This window comes from Sorex araneus, chromosome X, assembly GCF_027595985.1.
Source record: "Sorex araneus isolate mSorAra2 chromosome X, mSorAra2.pri, whole genome shotgun sequence".
NCBI lineage: Eukaryota > Metazoa > Chordata > Mammalia > Eulipotyphla > Soricidae > Sorex > Sorex araneus.
This window is the reverse complement of record NC_073313.1, coordinates 216,208,128-216,224,009: the sequence shown is the minus strand read 5'-3', so window position 1 is coordinate 216,224,009 and position 15,882 is coordinate 216,208,128. Positions and strand designations below refer to the sequence as shown.

At 37.2% G+C, this 15,882-nt stretch overlaps 1 protein-coding gene across 6 annotated transcripts in view; it reads left to right on the top strand.

The window, feature by feature from the left end:
* PDE1A (phosphodiesterase 1A) overlaps positions 1-15,882 on the top strand; it is a 321,345-nt gene that overhangs the window by 293,184 nt on the left and 12,279 nt on the right. For all 6 annotated transcript variants that reach the window (XM_055122320.1, XM_055122318.1, XM_055122319.1 and 3 more), the window contains 3 exons: positions 3,648-3,729; positions 6,413-6,533; positions 8,720-8,865. In XM_055122320.1, coding sequence (XP_054978295.1) covers positions 3,648-3,729; positions 6,413-6,533; positions 8,720-8,865 — 349 coding nt within the window. The remainder of the gene's footprint in view (positions 1-3,647; positions 3,730-6,412; positions 6,534-8,719; positions 8,866-15,882) is intronic.

Genomic DNA, 15,882 nt, shown 5'->3' with positions numbered 1-15,882 from the left:
ACTGACATTAACTCCAACAGGAAAGTGTTTTCATGCATGTGAACTAACTGAATGTGTGGCCAGCATACCCCAGAGGTTAGCTACACCACATATTTTACCATGCATTCCTTGGTACATTGTGAGCTCTGAATATATTTGACATAAAGCACTTAACTATATCTTTGTGTCCATGTCAGAAATCCTTAAAAGTCACAGGACTGCAGTGGCTTTTATGTTGTTTTCTTTTTCTTTTTTTTTTTTTGATATTTTTCCCTTTTTTTTCCTTTTTTTAAAAAAAAAATTATTGAATTATCGTGAGATAGTTACAAGCTTTCATGTTTGGCTTACAATCTCACAATGACCAAACACCCATCCCTCCACCAGTGCACATTCCCTACCACCAATATATGGGTATACCCCCCCTTTCCCAACCTCCCCCTGCCTTTTTGGCAGACAGCATTCCCCATACTCTCTCTCTACTTTTGGGCATTATGGCTTGCAACACAGACACTAAGAGGTCATCATGCTTGATCCATTATCTACTTCCGGCATGCATCTCCCATCCCAACTAGTTCCTCCAGCCATCATTTTGTTAGTAATCCCTTCTCTATTCCATCTGCCGTCTCCCCTCTGCTCATGAAGCAGTTTTCTTATTCTTATTTATCTTCATATAGCTTCCTTGAAAAATCAACTGTATTGATAATTCTTGCTATGAATCTAAATGAGAGAGAGTTTTTCAACTCAAGAAGTTATAATAGTATTTTCATAAAGAATTTTGGAAATAATAGTCCTTTCTTCTTTATAATGTACTATGAATCTAAGTGTAAGTCAAGAACACTGGTTGGCTGGAACAAATACGACAGCTGGTAGGGCGTTTGCATTGTATGCAGCCATCCTGGGTTCAATCTCAAGCATCCCATACGGTCCCCTGGGCACCAGCAGGAGCAATTCCTGAGTGTAGAGCCAGGAGTACCCCCTGAGCATTGCTTGTTATGAACCAAAAAATAAAAACAACAACAACAATAACAAAATTCCACCTGATGCTTCTTGTGTGTTTAGTACTGATGTTGCTTCTGTAATTAAAACTTCGAGTTTAATGCCAGAAATTTCCAAAATATCTGAATTTGACCCTCTCTTAGGTTCATTTCATTAAAACTATGGCAATCACTTGGTTTCAAAGAAAATGTAAGAAGAAAGAAATGTGTCATTTAAGTCACTAGATTTGACATTTTGTGAACAGCTTTGGAGCATATCACACTGTTAGGAAAACCTAAAAGCAATTATTATGTCTCTGTCATGGTCCTTCAAAGAGAAAAACCTTACCAATCACCAGTGAACTGCTAAAACAGGCAAAATCTGGCAGGCCTGAACACACCAAGCTGCTTATGTTCCCATAGTGATGAGGCCACTTTCTCCACCTCCCACTTGCAGGCTTATCCTCATGAACAGGTGCAAACACCCAAGGGAATTTGTTAACTTAGTGATCTTAGGCTGCTATAATTTTGTTCCAAACAAGTACTTTTTACAAATCAATACAGTGGAACATGATGTATACTATTAAAGTTATTAATTTTTATAAGTTTATTTTTGGTCTACTGAAGGCAGCACCCTCAAATGAAAGCACAAGCTTCAAGAAAAAACTATAAACTGGTTGATTGACACAATGACACAATGTCTATTGCTTTGAACCCTGATTTCATCTCAATAGGAAGTAAATGCTCCCAATTCAGGGCTAAAATAAGGCATATTATAAAGTTCGAAGATTTATACTCCAAGAACTTTACTCTCATATCCTTTAATAACCTTCTCCTGGTATTATTTCATTCTAGTTTTTATACTACTAAGCCCCCTAATAATATATCACTTGTTGTTCTCCCTACAGACAAAATAATACTTTGATACTTATACATACATTAATAATGTAATTTATTGGACTTTAATTCTAAAAATTTGATACTCTATATCAATGGTGAAGTACAAGAGCTAATAGAATGCAAGATATCTTACCTCATCAATAGGAAGGTTGATCCTACAAGTATCTGACAAATGCCTCTATAAAAATAGTCTAAAAAAATCTCCATCCAGCATTTTGTAAATTTTAACGTACAAAACATAAATAATCAAAATGTCTATTTCAGGCTTGCATATTTATTTTTAGATTAAATAATTTACACTATGTAGTATAAAATATGTTTGCTAAAATGTCAGTTTTCATTTTATTTACCAATAAAACCATATAGGCTATTGGTAATCATCCATTTAACAGCAGCATTTCAACTGTGTCTTTTGACATAGTGCTAATGTCACTTATGATTATCACCCATCTCTTCCTTAAATTGGGCATAAATATTAATTCCAAATGGAGTAGATATTTATTTCTTTGCAAATAAAGAAGGGTTCTGGAAGAGATCCTGGAAGCTCTACTTCCTATTTTCTCCCTATTTTCTTATTTGTGACAATGCAAAATAGTTTTTTACATCGTTATATTGCTTATTTTTTGGTAAGATTTACCCAGGCAATTCTGCTTTCAGTCCCTGGGACATTTACTCAATTAGGATTTAAAAGAAATGCACAGAAAATAGTACTCACAGAAACTTTAAAGTTATCTATTTAGACAATGCTATAAAGATGGAAAAAAGATGTAAGAGAAAGCAGAATGAAGGGAACTCCAAAGTCCTCACTTAGTTTCCACCACAAAGCAGAACTGAAAAAAGGCCTGTTTGTCTCCTCAATTTGAAATTCGACCATTAATAATTCTGTGTGATCTTAACTAAGGTTGGTGGATCTCCTAGATAAAAACAGCTAACAGCAGAAAGTAAAGCTTCAGATATTCCTACAAATGGCCAGATAACTCAGGTGAACAGGAGCAAATACAGTATCTTTTTTCCCTTTCTCTTCATAAGCAATTGGATACAAAGAAAAGAACTACTAATTGACAAACTCTATGATAATAAAACTTTGCCTGAAGTACCTAGGTGTATTTTGGGAGATGAAAATCTAATTTGAATTTCTGCTGTTAAGCTTAAACATAAGTATGTGCTCATTTACTTTGCTATAAAACTGAGGTGTTTTTTTTTAATTGAACTTTAAACTTTCTTTGGGAAGAAAAGATTAAAATAAATTCATGCACATGAAACTTAAAGAATGTTGGATATATTCCTCATTACTTCCCGTGGGAGATTTAAGTAGAAACCTGTTTCAGAATGCTCATGTTTAATTTAAATAGGAGGTCAAGCAAAAAATCTTAATATTTAAATACTGTTGATTATTTGGCATTAGTAAAATCAGAGAAGAAAACTGTGATTTAGATTGTTAATTAAATGCCAAATAGTATCCTGAGATAACTGTTTTATGGTGGCTTTAGAAAATCCCAAAGAGAATAACTTGTCTCTTTATAATGAGGGTCTGTAATACTAATATAGTCTCAGGACACTGAAAATGTTCATCTTTCTGAAATAAGTCCCCTAAAGAAGATCAATGTAATGTAACAATAAAAACAGCCGTTCCATTTGAAAGCAGCTCGGACTACAGAATAGCTTTATTTTTAAACTTGATAAATATAAATTGCCAATTAAAAAATGAAAGTTGCAGCTTTTTGTGTATCTGAGCTGCTTGTTATCTGAGCTTCTCCAAACCCAGTCAGTACTAATGAGCTTTCCTTTTCTCAGGGAGATAAAGAAGCTGAGTTAGGGCTTCCATTTTCTCCACTTTGTGATCGAAAGTCAACCATGGTGGCACAGTCACAAATAGGTAAGACTGAAGACTACACATCTGTGGAGTGTGTGAGTGAGCTTGTTAGTTTTCAAATGGATATATTATGTTCAAAGACAAGACTTCTATTAAAAACCTTAATTCAGGGGCTGGAGCAATAGCACAATGAGTAGGGCGTTTGCGTTGCATGTGGCCAACCCAAGTTCGAATTCCAGCATCCCATATAGTCCCCTGAGCACTGCCAGGGATAATTCCCGAGTGCAGAGCCAGGAGTAACCCTTGTTCATCACTGGGTGTGACCCAAAAAGCAAACAAACAAACAAACAAAAGAAAACAAAAAACATCAATCCATATTAATGATAAATATGATTTGCCACCAAGCAATAAGAATTACTAAAATTTTCACTCAAAATGAATTCAACACAGCATACTGGTAAGTGCTATTGTTACTCAATTTTGACTCTAAAAGTTTTATTTTACAAAATGCAAGGCATTCTTCTTCAAGAAACAATACTTTTTAAAATTATTTTGTTGTTATTTTCTAAAATTACTCCTTTGCATCTAAGACAAGTAAATGAGAGTATAAAGATAACTCTCCTATGATTACTGTTTGATTTTTATGCTTATTAGTTCCTATTGCCTGGTAAAATAATTATTATTGGAGTTGAAGAGATAACACCACAGTTAAGAAACATGTTTTTACAAGGGTGACACCATTTGTCCCCTGGCTGCATATGGTCCCAGAGCTATGTTTGACTCTAGAGGCTCCTTAGCACCTCTAGCTGCCTTGGGTAATCCCTGGCAATGCAGAACCTGAGTAACACTCTAACCGCAAGCCCTGTAATGAACAGCTAGCACAGTTGGCCAAGCACTGGCAGGGTAACCTCTGGTCTCCTGAGCATTGCTTGGAACACTGCCCCCCAATTCTTTTCATTTTTATTTTTATGATCTTACAGTTAAAAAAGAGAAGCCAATAATAGAAAATTTGTAAAATGGTATTGCTACTTATGATACTCATTCTTTCATTTGTATTTCTGTTAGGGAATTTAAGTCTAATCCATTATTAAATATCTTATTGCTCAAGGACTAGAGAATATGACTCAGCAGTAGAATGCTTGCCTTATATGTATGTGGCCCAGGTTTGATTCCTAAAACCACAAAAATATCAATAATACAGAAATACACACAAACAGATAAATTAATACATATTAGGGCTGGAGCGATAGCACAGTGGGTAGGGCATTTGCCTTGCATGCTGGCCAATCTGGGTTTGATTTCTCCGCCCCTCTCGGAGAGCCCAACAAGCTACTGAGAGTATTTAGCCCACACGGAAGAACGGCAGAAACTGGCAAGCTACCCATAGTGTATTCGCTATGCCAAAAACAGTAATGAGTCTCACAATGGAGACGTTACTGGTGCCCACTTGAGCAAATTGATGAGCAACGGGATGACAGTCACAGTAATACATATTAATATAAATCATTGCTATGGTTTATGGGTCAAAGGTTTGTGATAGTTATCACCTGAACTAGCATCCTCATTACTGAACCAACTGATAAATGTACATAACTATTATCACACTACCTCTCTATTATCTTTCCTACCACCTACTTCAAAGCAGTAGTCAGCTCTCTGAAAACATCTTGTACTGACTTTATCATCCAAGTTTTCGACAGAAGATACCAATATGTTAGAGTATAGGCTTCCTGGGGAATTTTAGAAGAATGAAATTACCTAAGACTCCAGTATTCTAAATTGCTTCCCATATTATAGAGATGACACCCCATTCAACAGTCTTCATTTTCCAGACATTTAAAATCAGAGAGAACTTGAAATAGCACGCTGGAGCCCCAGTTAACATTTTTTTGACTTGAAATCATCAATTAATACACAAACTATTGAAGTTGGTGGGAATTTTTGTTTGTTTGTTTTAGCCGGGGTTTGTTTGGGTCACACCTGGCTATGTTTGGACCTTACTCCTTATTTTGTGCTTAGGAGTCACATATATGTTACAGGGAATCAAACCAGGGTTGGACTCTTGAGAGGTAAATGCTTTATCTGCTGTGCTATCACTTGGCTCACGATTTTTTCAATCCCAAATATGTGCCTCAATGTTGCCTATGACTAATTCAGTCACATAAAGCATGAACTACTAGATTCAAGTATCTGATAGATGGTAAACTCTTCTAACATGCATTTTTCTTAGGATATTATTGCTGAAAGTACTTGTCTTCAGTTATTCCCTTTTAATTAGATGATGGTCCACTGCTCTGAGTTGTGTTTAAGGCAACATACTTGGAATTCCAAGCACCACACCTCTTCCAGGATCTTGGTGCTAAAAGTACACAGAGCTTAAAATGGGTTTTCACCTCTTCCACTGAACAGGGGGTAGCCAGTGATTCCTGGAGGACTGTTTCCTACTGTGTGTATCAGACCTTGTATCGATGAGTATTATAAATGCAAAGTCTTGATTCCCCCCTGATGTCTAAAGTGTTGAAATTAATAGTTTCCCAAAGATGTTCCTTTTTGCTTATTTAGCACAACGTGACTACACAATATAAATGAGCACTTTACATAGAGAAAAATAAACACTTTTTAAAAGCTGGACTGCTGTCAGAGCCCTTTTATTACTAAAATTTTAAGAAATTATAAATATGTCATAAATTTTGATAAAAAGATAGAATATGCATCTTGATTTTTTCTTTTGTTTCTGCATTTGTAGGCTTCATTGATTTCATAGTGGAGCCAACATTTTCTCTTCTGACAGACTCAACAGAGAAAATTATTGTTCCTCTTATAGAGGAAGCTTCAAAAACAGAAACTTCTTCCTATGGGCCAAGCAGGTTTGTTTTCGTGTGTGTGAATTCTTTATTTCAACTTTTGCCTATCTTTGTTATTTCTTACATCTAGGAAGAAAATTCTTTAAGGAATTATTGTGTTGTATTTCCCTCTCGTGGCCATATATTGCATTGCATCTAACTTTCAAATTAACATGATGTCAGCTACAAAAAAAAATCAAGGTGTTAAGAAAATAACAAAATGCACAGGCCAATTAACTTATTCAAAATTTTATTAAGTGCATATATATTCTGTATGTATTAAAATATTTCTTTGCTTACAAACCCACTTGAATATCTAGAATGATGTCAAAATCAAAGTTAATTTTTCAACATGAATTTAAAAATCTGCATAGTCATAATTGTGAAGTCCATTATATATTAAGCTTACTTACAGTATTTTAAACTCTGCTTATTCATTGATAAATTTATTAGTGGTATTATTTCAACACTCCAGTAGCAGAAAATCTATCTGAATCCACAGCTTTTTAAATATTATACAAAGAAAACCCCTCCAGACTGCCATGATGAAGAAACTGAGAAAAACTATTCTTTGAGATAAAGATACATTTACCCTAGAGAATCGGGTTGAGAATGGATTAAAAAGACACTATTACCCTAATGAGGGCTCTAGAATATTGATTAGCCTTTTTGCTCTGTTCACCAAGGGACTCCTCATCATGTCAGCTCACCTCAAAATTCCACTGGTTTTCATAGACTTTATCACCCAAATAGACTTTGCACCTGTTTCTTTGAGCATTTCTTATTCCTAGTAGTAGGAGAGCATCTACAAAGTCTATGAATGACCTCTGGAGTCCCAGACAGTATCCTGGGGAGAAGGAGGAGGATCATGAGAGTAGGATTACATAGCCTCAGGTAGTTTAGGTTTATTAGGTTACTCCCACCACAGTGCTCCCATTCCTCTGTGCTTATTTGTAGCTTCTTTCTTAGTGTTCTGTTGACTTGCAAATACTGTTTTTCTCTTCTCCTTGAGTCTTTTGCATAGTTTATTCAGAGAAATGTCCTTTTTGTATGGACACAGGAAGACTTAGCAAATGCTATGCTTTTGTAACCTGGGAGTCATTTGACTCTACATGATATTTTCCTCCTGGGCATCTTTCTCTGGACCTAAGCCTCAGCTGCCCTTACTTCCTAGCACCCCCAAAAGCGGAATCCCGATGAGGGATGAGACGGACCCAGGGCAAGCGGTGAGTTGTGTGCTACCCTGGCATCGAGATGGGCCTGGCCAAAATGCCTAATGCTTAACTATAAGTTAAGAGCTTGGTCACGGACAAATGCTGTCATGATCCAAACAGTCATAACTAGATTTGGACCCTGGCTAGGGTAAGGAATAATTAATCTGGCCTGAGTGCTGTAGTCTGAGTCTGTGGCAAGATGTTGCCAGGAGAGCTGCCTTGCAAGCCTCAATGTATCTCTTGCTATGTCCATACAAAAAATAACTAGTATTAAGATGTTAATGAGTGTTTGGAATGAGGAGAGGAGAAAAAACCCTTAAGAGGTATTTGCCCACTGGCAGTCAGGAAGGGCTTTGGAACCCCCTAGGTTGTGTTCCCTTTGAACCTGACAGCCCTCAGGAAGGGCTTTCTTATGTTGATTTTGCTACCTGGCAGTGTGTAACCTAGGGGCAAGGGCGAGAGAGAAAACAGGGAGGAGAGAGATAGAGAGGGAGGCTGCTAAAGATCCAGAGAGAGGAGGGAGCTATCTGAGGGAGTGCGGGAGATGAGAAAGATTGAAGATTGAATAAACGGTAACTAATCAGCAACCAGCTTGGTCCTCCTGCTTCCTTCCTTCACCTGTCCTTGGCCAACAGCTGTCCCAATCCAGCCCATACACAGCAGTTCCAGAGCACCGAACGTGGGCGGTGAGACAGAGCCGCCTGGAGAGCCTGCGAGTGCACACGCCCCTCGGCGTGCCTTAGTCTTTTACAGCAGAGGAATGGGAGCACCATAATGGGAGTAACCCAATAAACCTAAACTACCTGAGCCTATGTTATCCTACAATGAGCCACCTGACCTGTGCTCAAAACTAACTGCTTTTTTCCTACTGGGTTTGTAAAGTGTGACAGGCTTTGCACCTCACTGTATGCCCCAACCTTGGTATTTTCTGCCATCTTTGGTTGTTACTAATAACTCAAACACCCTTATGGGGCTATACATTGTTTATTTTTTAAGACGATCCAATATGAAAGGCAGCGTGAATGAAGGGACCTACTCTCCAGATTACTCCCTTGGAAGTGTGGACTTGAAGAGCTTCAAAAACAACCTGGTGGACATTATCCAGCAGAACAAAGAGAGGTGGAAAGAGTTGGCAGCACAAGGTATGTTGTTAATGAAGTCTTACTGCCATTTCTCTGTATTTTAATTTCTCTGTGATTTTCTTCTCTTTCTACATGTCCTCTTATATAAAATCTGCAAATCCTGGGTCATTTTTGGAGTTTATCATTTCACTAATCAAAAGCAAACTCATTTGCCTGTTACAGAAAAAAGGATATTCAGTTCTGTTGGTGCCACATGGGCTACAGAAGCTGGTGGGTGGCATGAATATCTCATTCATAAAGAATGGGGCACTAAACCAGTGTCAAAATTGATGTAGCATGATTCTCTCATTCATTTCTAGAGGTGCGTTAGTGCCTCTGTTTTAGATTCTGAAAGTTGCTTTTGTGTTTCAGAAGGAATGTAACACTCAATGTCAGACATGTGGGTGTCTATTTTTGTCAACTTTACAAAGTCACTTTTTTTGCTGACAGTTTCATTCAGGAGTTGGAGAAATCATTTGTAAGCTGTCACCATAGAAATCCACAAGAAACTAGCTTTAGCTATTGTGAAATAGTTTTGGATCCAATTTAATTAGTCCATTTGCTTTACAGCGCATTTCAGTTAGAATCAATCACCATCATTCAGGAAATTAACATTCAGTTCCAGATGTTGCACTGCCTCTTCTAATGCTTCTTCCCACAGCTGCTCTTTCCCAGCACTGTGACTCTCTGGAACGTTTTAGAGTTGCTTTTTATGTTTGTTTGCTTGCTTCCTTGTTTATTTTGTTTTGGGACCACACCCAGCTGTGCTCAGAGCATACTCTGAACTCTTTATTCATGGATCACTCCTGGCAGGTTAAGGGTACCATATTGAGTACTGGTGATTGAATACAGATTGCCACATTCGAGGCAAGAGACTAAACCACTGTGCTATCTCTCCAGCCCTACAGGGTCTTTGTGACTCTTATTCCTTTAGCCAAGAATTCCTCTTAAAGCTCTTTGCCTAAGGAAGAAAGCCTAATTCATACAGGAGGAGAGGTTTGCATGTATATTAAATATATATTATATAATGTATATTATGTATCACGATCATGATCACGAAATCCCGTTGATCGTCGAATTTCTCGAGCAGTCTCAGTAACCTCTCCATTTGACCTATCCCTGAGATTTTATTTTATTTTATTTTATTTTATTTATTTATTTATTTTTTTTTTTGCTTTTTGGGTCACACCTGGCGATGCACAGGGGTTACTCCTGGCTCTGCACTCAGGAATTACCCCTGGCAGTGCTCAGGGGACCATATGGGATGCTGGGATTCGAACCCGGGTTGGCCGCGTGCAAGGCAAACGCCCTACCCGCTGTGCTATCACTCCAGCCCCATATCCCTGAGATTTTAGAAGCCTCTCTCCACTCAGCCCTCCAAACGATGCCACATTTGAGGCTCTTTCAGTGTCAGGAGAATGAGATCCAGCTTGTTACTGACTTTGGCATATGGATTCACCATGGGAAGCTTTCGAGGCTGTCCCATGTGGGCAGGAAACTCTCAGTAGGTTTGCTAGTTCCTCCCAAAGAAAGAAATAGGTTGTAAGATATCACGCAGCCGCAAAGCTTCTGGGAGCTTGCTTTTAAGTCTCTGGATGTTGGCTATTGATGGGATTACACCCACCTGGGTTTCTCTGCCGGTACCTTCATGCGTGAGGCTTCTCCGAACGTGTGGAGAAGGGCCTTGAGCATGGCTGTGGCTAGGTTCTGGTGGTCTTCGGCCACGGGAGCTCTGCTCGGGGTGGGGAGGGAAGCTGGAGCTTATCCCCTCCAAGGGGCACCAGGAAAGACAGTCAGGCGTTTGGGCAAGAGACATAATATACATATTATGTATATATAGAGTATTTTAATTTGATGGGTGTGAGAGATAATATGATGGGTAGAGTGCTTGCCTTGCACTAGGCCAACCTAAATTTAATTCTAACACCCCACATAGGTCCCCAAATCTTGCCAAAAGTGATTTCTAAGTGCAGAATCAATAGTAAGTACTGAGGACAGCCCAGTGTGGCCAAAAGCAAGCAAAAAATTTTAATTTAACCCACACAGCCCTGGATAAATCAATATATTTTCTACACAGATCTTATGAGGAACATACTATACTTATTCCTATTTTCCACAAGAGTAAACCAAAGTAGAATCCCATTAATAGTGAATGGAGCAGAAATTTATTCCTTTTTACAAAACAGAAGTTCCTAAAATCCTCAAAGGATCTGTCTTGACCACTAGTAAGTAATGTCATCTGTCACATTTTCTTCCTCATATGACTTCAGTTCAATTACTTAAAAGTATCATCACTAGTCTATAATCAATTAATAATTACTGGATTTCAATACAATTAATAAATTGATAATTAACAATTATCTAACAGTTAATAATGGTATTAACTGATGTGTTCTATGTAATATATTCTATAACACTTTTGTACTGTCGTCCCATTGTTCATCAATTTTGCTTGAGTGAGCACCAGTAATGTCTCCATTGTGAGACTTGTTGTGACTGTTTTTGGCATATCGAATATGCCAAGGATAGCTTGCCCGGCTCTGCTGTGTGGGCGGGATATTCTCAGTAGCTTGCTGGCCTCTCCGAGAGGGACAGACAAATCGAACTTGGGTCAGCTGCATGCAAGGCAAACGCCCTATCCTCTGTGCTATAATAATACTTAATATCATTAATAATTAATATATTTCTGAACTATTAATAATATTAAAGTTAATGAATGATATGTATTTACTCCTATCATGTTTTCCTCATAGGATTATATGGTTACAAAAGTCAGGACATAGTTTTTCAGTGAGTATCAGCTCCCAGCACACTGCTGGGCATATAATAGTCCCTTAGCAAATGTGTATCTAATTAAATAATAACAATCTTTCATGGTATCATGTAATATTATTACATCATAGCCTATGACTATTAGAAAATAAAGTATATAATCAAATACCTTCATCGGATATGAGCTCACTTTCCGTCTCATAAAGAGCAAGGTAAATGCTATTTTGTACATTATATTTATTTAAAAAGGAAAACAAATACCTTGAATTCTTAACTTTGAAATAAGCAAGATTGCTAAAGTCCCTCTTACAGCATAACTTTACATTTATCATCATCCCAGTTCCTCTTGCAACAAACACTGATTAGAAAGTATCCACATTTAATACAAGTGGTCTTTAGAAATTTACATTTTCTAAGTAATAGAGTCAAACCCTTCTAATTGTCCTTCTGAAGTTTTTCTCAGCACTTAACTCCTCTGATTACACTCTTCTGTTTCTTTCAAGAATTTTTGAAAAAAAATGTGCACTAAGGTACATATAAGCAATGAATTTAATTGATAAAAACACAGTTTTTATCTAAAATAAAGTAAAGTGAACCTTACGTATTAACTGAAAAATGAAGGAACAACCCTTATTAGTATTGGATTAGTCATTATAGTCTTTCTCTTTCTGTTGTTCCTCCTAAAACTGTGCTAATAAGGAATATTTTATTGTGTGTAGATTGTAAATTTTAAATCAGGTAAAGTTCTCAATTTGCATTTCTGGAACTGTATATTAATAGCTCCTCAGTTCTACAATTAGAAAATGTAGTATTAAGAATTAAACACAGGTAGTCTTATTTTAGGCAAATTAAAATAACAAAGCATCTAGATAATATAACTCCAAGGACTATTCAAAGAATACACACATTTTGAGTAAAATAAATAATGCTATTTTATTTATTTTCTTTATATAGTTATCTGCTTGATTTGTATTGCTAAATAAGTGGTAAAGTAGATAAACTTAAAATATCTCATGTGATACAGAGGGTGAAATTTTGCTAGCAATAAATTTTCACCTTCAAAATTTCACCAAAATTTGCTTTTCAAGCCCATATTCTCTCTTGAATGTTTTTCTCTTGCCTGTCTCTTATGTTTCTTGACTTGCTTTTTTCCACTCTGAAGAAGACTGTGTTCTCTCAAAAACATATACTTCTCTCTTTCTCTCAACTCACATCTTTCTAAATAAGTTTCAAAAAAACTAATTTACTTCAAAAAAAAACCCTCATCTAAATAAAGTTAAAATGGAAATTCAAAGAGAAATGGGAACTTTACAGAATCTCTCCTGTTATAGCCTGCTTTCCTCTGCTATAGTTATAGGCCACAGAATGAATTTATCACATCAGATTGATGTCACAGTGCTAATTCTACTCTTCAAAATTCTATAAATCATCTTAATGCTAAGATAAAATCAATGTATGATCTCTGGAAATATAGCGTAAGCTTTTTTTACAAACTATAATCATTATGGAAATTAAAAATTAAAGTAGCACTGATTCTTAATTTACTATTTCTGTTTTTACCCCTTTTCGTTTTTGTTTATTATTTGTTTTCTGTTTCGGCTCATTTCTCTCATTGTTTGAACCATTTGCATTTTGTTCATATTATCTTCATGCTTAACTAGAAAAATTGAAATGCATAATCAATGGTAGATAGCAGTGAAGTTAAAGCTTTACCTTTCCACTAAATGATATAAAAGTAAGACTTTATTATTATTATTATTATTATTTTGGTTTTTGGGTCACACCCGATGATGCACAGGGGTTATTCCTGGCTCTTCACTCAGGAATTACCCCTGGCAGTGCTCAGGGGACAATATGGGATGCTGGGATTAGAACCCGGGTCGGCCGCATGCAAGGCAAACGCCCTACCCGCTGTGCTATTGCTCCAGCCCCAGTAAGACTTTTTTTGATATAAATTTTAAAAAGTATAAAAAGGCAGAGAATCTCTTGCCTGCACACCTGTCTATCTTCCCCGGGGCCCCTCCGTGGGGATGGGCTCCAGCTTACCTCCCCACCGCGAGCAGAGCTCCCAGTGGCCGAAGACCACTGGAGCCTAGCTGCAGCCATGTTGGAGGCTCCTCTCTACACGTCCGGACAGGCCTCATGCATGAAGGTACCAGCAGAGGAACCCAGGTGTGTGTAATCCCATCAACGGCCAACATCCAGAGAGAGACTTAAAAGCAAGCTCCCAGAAGCGATATCTTTAGCCTACTTCTCCCTCTGGGAGAAACTGGCAATCTTCTGAGAGTTTCCTGCCCACATGGGACAGCCTTGCAAGCTTCCCATGGTATACTCATATGCAAAATCCAGTAACAAGCTGGATCTTATTCCCCTGACCCTGAAGAGCCCCCAGTGCAACATTGTTAGGAGGGCCAAGTCAAAATAAGACTTCTAAGATCTCAGAGAAAGGACAAAATGAGATGTTACTGAGACCGCCTGAGAAATCGGTGATTAACGGGATATTGTGATTGTGTGATATTGTGGTAAAAAGACATATTTTATTCTAACCAATGAAAGTGGAAAAAAGATAAAATCAATGATGATGATGACTGCTTTTCAACTTTGTTTTGAAAAATTAGCTAGCACAGGAAAACTTTCTTAATTATCTAGGTTAGTCTGACAGCAGCCTAGGGAGAAGGAGCAGCCCCAGGCCATTATATCTTTCTAATTGTTAGGATTTTTCTATAAAATCCTGCTGGTTTACCATTTACCCCAAAGTTGAACTACAACCCCAGGCTTATAAAGCTATGTGCTTCCCCCATATATTCCAAATTAAATATACCACTTTATGCACTTAGGAGAAATCAAGGGTTTTTTTTCCCCTCTCTTCCCAATTCAAACTGAGTCTACCCCCTCTGACTGCCATTCTCAGAAGGACTTTCAAAAGAGCAGGTAAGAGCATTTCCAGCAAATATATTAAAGATTCCTGCAGTACTTACTTACATCTCCAGCAATTTTACAAGAATATACAACTTGCAAAACTTCTGGTTTCCTTGATGATGTTCAATGTGAAAGGATAATTGTTTTGGATAATAGTTTCCTGTTTTATTCTTGTTTAACATGGTGAGGAAATTCTCCACCTTTTTACCGCCACTAGGACAGGAAGTGATTCATGTAATCTGCTTAGAACTAAGATGAGTGACACTTCAGCTAGCTCTTTTCACTAAAATTTTGATTTGTTGTGGTTTTGCTATGGATCTAAGAACTACAGATAAAATGAAAAATGAAAAGGACAATTCTTACATTGGTGGATAAAGGAAATGGGGAGCAGAATTTCAGTTTTAGATAAAAGGCAAGGAAGACTACTGAGAAAGGGATTATTTAAATTGATACTTGCAGGAGGCTACAAACAGCTCTGGGAAGCTCTGGGATAGAGGTGCCAGCCACAACATAACCTGCCTAATATGTAGTCATGGATCTTACCTGTCATGCAAGAAATTACAAGATAGAGAATTTAAAGGAATTTAAATAAGTGGGAATGAAATAATTTGGGCTATGTGATTTGACTTTGAGAGCGATGTCTCCATGAAAGTAAGAAAAAAGAAAATCACTTTAAAAACATTGTCTTGGTGGCCTATGGATAATAGAATCTCCTAATTTGTCCTAACATACAGAAGAAATGAATAAACAACATCTTGAAGACCTGTGAAAGTGTAGCTCATTTCTTAATCTTTTGTCTCACTAATTGCAACATTTGGGTCTGAAACTGGGCTGAAACTGTGGATTACATTCATATGCAGAATTGTTGTGGAAGCACTTCTGTTTTGAGCAGTCTCTGAATGGCAAACACAGTTGTTCTCAAGGCAGAACAATCAAATTTATAAGCCACCTACAGAGTTGATCCATCTTTATACATGACTTTCAGTTAGAATCAGGTCCACCAAAGCAATCCTGATTGGGACAAAAAACTGTCAATCCCGTATTTTTTTCTCCATTTTCTCAAAGAGAATTTATATATGAGAAAAATTATTTATGTCCCAGAATAGATTCTCGGATTCAATATGTAATGAAATATAACATTTGTTATTGCTACAAATAATTCTATGACTCATTTTATATTGATAAAATTCTAGAATATAAGGCTTAGAGGCATTTTATTTTATCTTATTTTTATTTATTTTTTTGCTTTTTGGGTCACAGCTGGCAATGCTCAGGGGTCACTCCTGGCTTTTACACTCAGGAATCACTCCTGGTGGTGCTCGGGGACCATATGGGATGCTGGGAATC